Raw genomic sequence first — 9,474 nt, 5'->3', positions numbered from 1 at the left:
TCTAACCCCGATACATAAAATCTTCAATCTCCAAGACAATCTAATTGGTGATTATGTTGCAGAAATAACAAAAAAAAAAAAAAAAAGGTGAAAACATGCTTCTTGTAGATTTGCACACGCTCCATAAAAAAACCCATTAAAATGTTTTCTTGTCAATATTTTCTATTTTATTTTACAAAAAGAAAAAAAAGAAAAAAATTTAACATGACAAGTCCAGCTTTTACAAAAAGCTGATTTAAGAAAAAAAATTCAAAAAAACGTTAGAATCATACGTCTAAGTTTTACAACCAAACGAGATGGAAGCTTGTAGTTGTTTCTGATTATTTCAGAACGCAGCTCCATCACACTCCCATATGTCGTCACTGTACACACTAGAAGCAGGTTTGGTTCCGTCTGTGCCGGTTAAATCAGGACTGCGGGCCTCTTTGGCAGCCGGCTCTGCAGCAGCGTCCTCTGCTTTCAGTGCAGAGTCTCCACCAGGAGCATGAGACAGTTCTGGACAGACGTGGTCCGTCGGTGAACTCTGACCCCCGTCAGCAACAGCTTTACTCCTTTCTGAACCTTCCAGAGTCTCATCTTGTGTTGCTCTGGTACCGCTCAGGGATGGATGTCCTTCCCCACCACTGGGGGGAGACTGGGACACGCGGATTACTTTCTGGGATGTCCCGTCCTGCGCTCTGCTGTCCAGCCCGAAGAAGCCGCTGTGGACAACGTAGCGGACACACTGCAGGAGGATGTTCCTCTCATGTCGAATATCCGGGGCCAGTAACTACACAACAGAGAGGAAAACACGGTCAGAAGTCCGAGAAAAATCATCAGCTCATCTAGACTGGTTTACTCGATTTTCGATTTCGATTTCAATTTTTTTGGTAAAACTACAAAAGACAATGGAATAAATTGTTTCAAATATTTTATCTTTATTTTTAAAGAAAAATAGCAAACCAATTTCCCTATTGGGAATGAAGTGCAATTGAAAGATACTGTAAATCCTCCTTGAGTTTAGTAAAGTGACAACATTTACAATTTTCTTGATCAAACAAAGATGACTAGACGAGCTCTGTCTGTAATGCAGCCAGCTGCAAAAAAGGAAAATCGATTTTCCTTTTTTTAACATCGATTGTGATTAATAAATCCGATTTAGATTTAAAATCGATTAATCGCACAGCCCTATTCTCAATCGATTCTCATATTAATTCCTAAAAATCGATTTGTATGTCTAAAGATGGTTTTTTTCATCATTACATTACAACTTTTGCTATTTTTTTGGTTTATGCCAAAAAAAGGAATGTTTTGTTGGAAATGAGAATAAACATGTTTTTGCCTTTAAATATGTTTAAAGGTCTGAAAACATTAAAGTTTTCAGTAATAATTGCATAAATTGTCTATATTTCATTACTTTATATATATATATGTCTTGGGATTACATTTGCATAAAATGCTAAAAACCAAATTATCAAAAATTAAAAACCGAAATAGACCAAAAATTAAAAAAATTAAAACGGAATGTGGGAAAAAATAAAAGCGATTTCATAGTTCCTCTGTTTGCTGCCGTGGATCTGTTTGGTAATTCTGACCCACGATGTTTCTGAAAGCAGTTCTATCAGCATTCTGGGAGCTGATTGGTCCTTAAAGCATCAGTAGCTGCCAATACTGCTGTTGAATCTCAATATAATACTAGTATGACCTGTTTAAACTTGCCCATTCACTTTGACCGGTCACCACACACTACTTCCCACCATACTGTTGCGTTATCTGTACTGTTGCTACTCGGTTGTCTATTGTATGTATTGTGTATGTGTGTATGTATTATAATTTCTATTGTATTTCTGTTGTATTTCCTGTATTTTATGGTCTTGTTTTTATTCTGTAAGGTGACCTTGGGTGACTTGAAAGGCGCCGCTAAATAAAATGAATTATTATTATTATTATTATTATTAATATGTTGCATAACTACAGTCATATAATTCATGCAACAGCTGAAAAAACTGTTTTAATAACACTAACCCAAATCAATATTGGAAATGAATCTTGATAATCGATTCTGAATCTTAAGAATCGGAATCGAATTGATTCTTGACATTTGAATCGATCCCCAGCCCTACTTGTTTTTCTCCTACCATTTCTAGTAAAGTAGGGCGAATTGTCTGCAGCTGGTCATGGCCTCTTCCTCCCCTTCCTCTGCCTCTGCCTCTTCCTCTTCCTCGTCCTCGGCCTCTCCCTCTCCCTCTTCCGTTTTTCTGCATCTCGTAGCCGGAGTTGGGACAGGGACCTCTCTGAGCCTGTGTGGATGTCTCGGCAGCTCCAGGGTGTCCCCAGCCCTGAGACGGCGGTGCTGTCCTGCTGAGGACGGCCTGGTTCTGCTGGACCAGCTCTCTGGCTCTCTGGATGGGGGCGGCTGCAACGAGAGGAAAGAGCTGTGCAGTCGTTCCTCTAGTTCGCACGTATAAGAATAAAACATGTGACTTCCTAACTGTGGGAGAAGAAACTAGTTTCAGAGTAAAATACTAAAATTAATATATGTAGATATATAGATTTATATTATGGATAGTATGTCCTTTTCGAGCCTTGTGGCCCATAGAGCCGGTGTTTATCTCCGGTTTCTGTAGCGCAAACGAACATTATGGATATGTTATATGTAGGTATGTATACAAACATATTGAGTTATATTATACGTACAGTATTTATATATCTATATCTCTATTAATATATATTGATTTATAGTTATATGTAGATATGTTGATATATAGATTTATAGTTAATTTTATGTATATAATTGGGGGTAAATATGGAACAAACTTCCTGTAGACCTGAGGTCTGCTCCAACTGTCAGCTCCTTTAAATCAGGCCTAAAAACATTAGTTTACTGAAGCTACTCCTAAATTAAATACTTACCTGCTGTACTCTACTGCCCTTAGTTTTCAGCAACTTGTGCTTTTTATTATTTTACCTTCTTTTCTCATAACTTAATTTCATTTGTTATTTACTCTTTAATTGTGTCGTGCCGCTTTTAATGTTGATGTAAAGCACTTTGAATTACCTTGTGTTGAATTGTGCTATATACGGTAAATAAACTTGCGTTGCCTAAATATATGAACCAGTATATATTGTAGTATTATTGTAAAGTAATGATAATGTAATACTATACATTATAATTACTTATACATACAATACATACTGTACATAGTAGCACAACTAAATGATGGACGTTTGTTTTGTTTTCTTGTTGTTTGCTTTGGACTATATTTATATATACATATAATTGAGTATTATATCACTATATCTAAAAGTTATTAAAGTAGGGGTGTTTGATTATGTGTGTTTTATAAGTAAGTTTATTGAAACTCTTGTTATATGTAAGAATGTATGTAAGATTCAGGGCTAGGACTCGATAAGTGTTTACTTCAATCCTACTCCGTTTGGAACATGTTGGTGGATCCGTGGGAAAAAAAAAACAGATATATATATATATACATATATCTGTTTTTTTACTTTTTGTATTCTTTTTTTTAACATGCATGTTCGAAAAAAAAAATGTAATAGTGTATTTCGAAAATTGTTTCAAAACAATAGAATTGGACACTCCCAATGTAATTATCTGTGGAAAGAAATGTGAATATTTTCTGATTGCTACTCAACTTCTCTACCGTTTATGTTCAGATATTGTCGTTGTCTGTGATTCAGTGAACTTGACCTTAATGTAGCTTATTTGCACATTAGCCGCTTCCCTGGACATCCCAGTGAACTGAACTGACATTTATTTTATTCTATTTTAGGAGCTGAAAACTTAACTCAACGCTGTCCCCTGAAGTGCACATGCTTTATATAAAAGGGGCAAGTGTGTGTTTTTGAAGGGATTGCTTGATACCACAGGAATGCACGGATCTGTAACTTGCTCAAAGTCCTGATGGTCAACAAAACAAACACAATTTCATAACTGTGTTTGAAGGAGGGGGGAGACAGGGGTCACTTGTGTCCTGCGTTTGTAACGGAGCTCGCCAGGAAAAACATTCAGCTCTGGGACTCAACAATGTGGTAGAGCTGGACTGCATCACGCTATTTTACAATATTTTCACAACTTTTCATTAAATCACAGTATTTGATTATTAGGGCCCGAGCAATAGGGCCTTATTAAGGCCCTATTGTATCAGTAGGAAAAACTTTTTTTTTTCCAACGAAATTAGGGCCTTTTTGCCCCCTAAACGTGCCCCAAGTCACCAGATTTTGCACCAAGCCAGGCCTGGCGAAAAATGTGATATTTAATAGTTTGCATTAATGGGCGTGGCCTAATGGCTCAACAGCGCCCCCTAGAAAACTTTGTGCCTCAAGCCCCACAATACGGTTTGACGTACATGCACGAAAATCGGTACACACCTGTATCATGTCGCAACTTAAAGAAAGGTCTCTTGGCGCCATGGCCGAAACCGAACAGGAAGTCGACCATTTTGAATTAATCATGTAATTTTGGCGCAATTTATGCCATTTCTTTGGCCACTTCTTCGCCCGAATCGTAACGTGCACCCAGGTGTGTTATACATCAAAATGTGCGTCTCAATCCTGCGACGATGTGCATTACTTTTCTCAGTCAAAAGCGTTACCGTGGCGACGCTAGACGCCAAAAAGCCCCCCCCCCCCCCCCCCCCCCCCCCTTCATCTGATTGGTCCATATTTGATAGTCCTTTTTCACTTTTCAATGGTTTGACATACAGTCGTGGGTGGTGTCATCTGACTGGGTTTTGACTCCTTCACCTTAATTGGTGCAAATTAGCCACGCCCCTTTTTCTGATTGGTCGATATGTGATAGGTCCTTTTTTCTGCAATAACTTTTGAATGGTTAGATATAGAGTCGTGGCTGGTGTCACCCTAAATGTCCAGGCCTGAAGAATCTACATGCAAGTCATACAAGCGGTTCCACTGCAGCCTGAACGTGCACAAGGGTGTGAGGGCCCGTTCATCACTGCTTGCAGTTTTAATTATTTTTTGATTTGGCTGCTCCGATCAAGCATAAACTGAATAAGAAATCCTGATTATTACTACTATCTTTTGTTATTTTCTCTATCACACCTGGAGTAATACACGTAATATTTCAATAACATTAATAAGAATGAGGGCAACATCACTCATTTATCATAAATGCAGCTGGTTTGAGTAAAAAAAAACTAGAAACGGCCAAACCCTTGAATCTAGTGGAATTTATCATAAACCCAGTAAAACCTTAAGTACACAGATTATGTAGAGGATCTCAATCAGCTCACCTTCTGGCTCCTCGCCACTCTCGCTGTCGCTCAGCGATCCGTAGCTGGCCACCAGGGAGGCCAGGCCTGAACTCATCTGTTTGAGCGGAACCACCAGCTCACCTGCATCCTCTCTGTCAGAATCTGGAATCGGATCAGGACAGGTGTTATTGCACACGTTTCTCTGATGAAGAGACTGAAGTACAAGTGTGCTAAGTGTACTGCTGCCATGAAAGTAAGTTTCCCCACTGAGGGAGAAAATAAAGGATAATCTTATCTTAGAATATACATGATATATATTATATATTAAAAATGCAACATGGTATTAACCATTCATATATATGCAGACAAGAGAAGAGAGAGAAGAAAAAAAAAAGAGACTGAAGTCCCCCCTCCTCACTCACCATGGTCACTGCTGACCAGTATTCCTAGTGGATCCCCGACCTTGGAGAGAGGTGTGGAGGATTCCGGTTTCTCTGTGGCGTTTCTGTGGTCAGAAGGGTGGGGACCCGGTGGCTGCTGCTCCCTGAACCCCTGGTTACGCCACTGCTGACCTCGGCCTCGCCCTCGCCCTCGACCTCTGCCCCTCATATGTCTGCAAATAAATATATTACTACTGGATGCTGAAGCATAATGACCAGAATATTCCTAGAAAAGAAAGGGAATAAAGTTCTTCTGTATGCAGGGGCGGGGCTTCAGGGGGGCCTGGGGGGACGGTATTTCCCCGGCCCGGGGCACAATGGGGATCCTGAGGCAGCAGGCCCCGCCCGCAAGATTTTTTTTTTTTTTTTTTTTTGTGGCACCACTTGGTTCATATTAGGTATAAAGCATTGTATAATATATTGTGCTGAGATTTTCACACTCAGTTAACATTAAAACAAAAATTGCAAGTGAATCTCCAAATGTATTTTGGGTAAAATGGATCTGAACACAATGTCTACTCTCACACAAACAGTCAGTTAATACAATAACTGGAGAAGTTATTTTGTGTTAGATTTACTTAACACCAACTGAATGCAAATAACTTTTGGTTCTGGTTGCAATCAGAATCATTTAAAGCTGCAGAAAGATAAAGAATGTCTCTGTGAGACTGATAAACTTACCCAAACTGAGCTGTTTCAAGAACACCGCCGGTCTTCTCCCGCACCTCCATGCGTTGTTTCTTCATCTCAATATTTTGAAGCGTTGGATAGTTTCTGCAAAGGCAGTTCAGGGTCCAATCAGATACCAGCAGCATATTTGAATAGCAAAACAGCAAAATTAGATCAATAATCCAGGAAGAAATCATCACTGTTGCCACGCTGTTTAATACAATCCCCAAACTCACTTGCGCCTCTCTTCTCTCCATTTAGCGATCTCTTCAGCCGTGTCCAGCTTGATTCTTTTGGCTCCTGGTGCATGGTTCTATAAGTCAGGAAATAAAGCACTTAGATCAGAAAAGGGACAACTTGAGAAGTTTAAAGTCGAAGTGCAAAGTGACTTACATTTTTCCAGTGAATGGCGACTAATTTTTCATGAGCCATGAAGGTGCAGTCGGGCACAGAACACTGAAGATGACGTTTGATAAAGGCAGAAAAGCGTTAGGAATGAAAAAATTAAACAACATAAATACAAATAGCCTGAATCAAAATAAGAAAAATACCTTGACATGCTGATAAACATGTTCATTATACTTGTCCTGGTCTTTGAAGCCCCGGTCACAAGTATCACAGAAATGAGAATACTCTGGCTCTTTCCTGTTCTTCTGCTGTGGGTCCAATACAAATAAGATCATGTGATTGCTGTTTTGTTGTATTAGACGCTATATAAATAAAATTGAATTGCTGCATTTATCATCAATACAAATACAATTTGTCATCTATGTCCAGTCACCTTTCTCCCATGTTTGTTCGGGGGTCCATAGTTTTGTCTTCTGCCTTGATGTCCACCTTGGTACCATTCGTGACCAAACGTTTGGATGTGACCTGTATAGATCACAGATCAAATCATTGCCTTTGAATGATTGATTGATTGATTTGATTTATTTTGTACATGTAAAAAGACAACAATTAAAAAAGAAGAAAACAAAACAAAAAAAATACAAAGAATTTCATCCTTTAACACTTAATATCTTAATTTACAGGTGCAAAAAGGAGTAGGAAGAAGTGTAAACTTGTTTATTTTAAACCATTTATTCAGTATGTTGAGGTCCTTCTGTACTACATGCAGGAGCTGCTCAAGATCTGTACCAGATGAGTACAGGCTTGTGTCGTCTGCAAATAGAACACACTGCATGTTTTGTAGGGCTTTACATATATCGTTAATGTATAAGATAAATAATTTTGGCCCTAGTACAGAGCCTTGAGGATCTCCAAATGTTATTTGTAAGGGTTCCGACTCGACTCCGCAAAGGCTAACAAATTGTGTTTTTTTATCTAGATAGCTTTCCAGCCAAGAGAGGACAATACCCCTAATTCCATATCGATTTCTATTTCTATATACTTGTACACACATATACATTTTTATATAAATATACTTATTTACACCATACTATCGCTAACTCTATCTGCTCTATATCTACATACACACATAGCTGCCCATTTCTGTACATAAATATATACAAATCTACCCATTCACCTAAGGTGAAAAAGATTCTTGTAAAAATGAAGTGTGATCGAGGCAGGTCTACTGCAGCCTGAGAAGATCAACGTTATAAACCAGAGGTTTTCAACTGGTTTTGTCCCAGGGACCACCATTATAACCAAGAAGCAACTTGGGGACCACTGCTTTTGGAGATGTTTGTTTTATTTTGCACCTTGCTTTTAAATAAGAGTATGGGCCTATATAGGATATTTACTAGCATCAGTGTATATTTTTATTTGCGCCTTTTGCTATTAAAAAAAAAACAAAAAACAGCCAATAAAAATGAACAATAGGAAGACAAGAGGACTTATAATATTACAACGTTCACTCACTCATTTGACATCATTTGGATGGGTAAATTATTCACAAAATTGAATAGTAAATGGAAAATAAATTGAGTCTAAATAAATATATATTTTTTAAATGATTGTTTTCCATTTACAATTTCACGGACCACCAGAGGCCCGCGGACCACCGGTTGACAATCCCTGAAACGGATGTACAGGACTGTCTCAGAAAATTAGAATATTGTGATAAGGTCATTTATTTTCTGTAATGCAAAAATGTCATACATTCTGGATTCATTAAAAATCAACTGAAATATTGCAAGCCTTTTATTATTTTAATATTGCTGATCATGGCTTACAGCTTAAGAAAACTCAAATATCCTATCCTATCCTAAAAATTTGAATATTCTGGGAATCTTAATCTTAAACTTTAAGCCAAAATCAGCAATATTAAAATAATAAAAGGCTTGCAATATTTCAGTTGATTTGTAATGAATCCAGAATGTATGACATTATTTTATTTTTTTTTTTATTTTTATTTTTTTTTTTAAATTGCATTACAGAAAATAAAAGGACTTTTTCACAATATTCTAATTTTCTGAGACAGTCCTGTATGAAGAAGAATGAGTTCCAGAACTCACCGTGTGTTTGACTGTATCCACAGTTTCCAGCTGAGAAATCAACCCTCCCTGCGGTCCCGGGGTTCCAGCCCGGGTCGGAGCCCAAGTCCCAGCCGGAGTTGTGCTGGGTGGGGGTCCCTCCCCACGACCACATGCTGGGGTGGAAGCTGCTGGAGCGGGGCTGCTGCTGGTTCTGGTACTGGTTCTGCTGGTGCTGGTTCTCCTGGTACTGGGGCTGGACCGAGCCGGGGGCAGGACTGCCAAAGTCCGGCGGCGGGTACCGTCCCGGTTCGCCCATATCGCTTTTTTCTCGGCTAATTGTCAGACGCCGTCAGTGAAGTTTGCTGAACTCTAGTCTCTCATCATCTCCTCGCTGGTCGCACATGTGCATGTTTTGCCGGACGTCACGTGTCTACGTCACTTCCGGGACATCAGGAAGAACATAACGATTTTTTTTTTTTTACGTTTTTCATGAAGTTTTAATTGACTCAACAACGTTTTGTCCCTTTTGCAGACTCAATTTCAGCCAGTTTAGACCTGTTTTTTTTTTTTTTTTATTGAACACAATAAAACAACATAGAACAGAACATGTAAAAAATATAATGAATAAAATATCTTATGTATACACTTAAATAGCATTGAAAAGAAAACTGGACCGGATAAAGTTAATAAAACTTTAGTATAAAACAAAGTTTATATTTGACTCGGAGTACT

At 38.5% G+C, this 9,474-nt stretch overlaps 1 protein-coding gene across 1 annotated transcript; it reads right to left on the bottom strand.

Moving 5' to 3' along the window:
* Positions 1-281: 281 nt before the first annotated feature.
* Positions 282-8,914, bottom strand: nufip1 (nuclear FMR1 interacting protein 1). The gene is made up of 10 exons (XM_061715373.1): positions 8,782-8,914; positions 7,104-7,195; positions 6,874-6,978; positions 6,716-6,778; positions 6,559-6,635; positions 6,335-6,427; positions 5,636-5,826; positions 5,253-5,375; positions 2,118-2,395; positions 282-769 (listed from the first exon to the last, which is right to left on the bottom strand). The coding sequence occupies exons 1-10, from the start codon at positions 8,912-8,914 to the stop codon at positions 326-328; spliced, it is 1,599 nt and encodes a 532-aa protein (XP_061571357.1). The 3' UTR covers positions 282-325.
* Between the last annotated feature and the right edge of the window lie 560 nt (positions 8,915-9,474).

This window comes from Cololabis saira, chromosome 24 (assembly GCF_033807715.1).
Source record: "Cololabis saira isolate AMF1-May2022 chromosome 24, fColSai1.1, whole genome shotgun sequence".
NCBI lineage: Eukaryota > Metazoa > Chordata > Actinopteri > Beloniformes > Belonidae > Cololabis > Cololabis saira.
The sequence above is the reverse complement of the archived record's forward strand: the minus strand, read 5'-3'. Positions and strand labels throughout refer to the sequence as shown.

Bases quoted from the DNA above. Each gene is read 5' to 3' on its own strand.
- nufip1 (XM_061715373.1), bottom strand. From the start codon at position 8,914: ATGTGGTCGTGGGGAGGGACCCCCACCCAGCACAACTCCGGCTGGGAC. The intron at 5,376-5,635 runs GTGAGTGAGGAG...ATCCGATTCCAG, and splicing joins ACTGGTCAGCAGTGACCATG to ATTCTGACAGAGAGGATGCA. The intron at 770-2,117 runs GTAGGAGAAAAA...TCTGTTGTGTAG, and splicing joins GCCCTACTTTACTAGAAATG to TTACTGGCCCCGGATATTCG.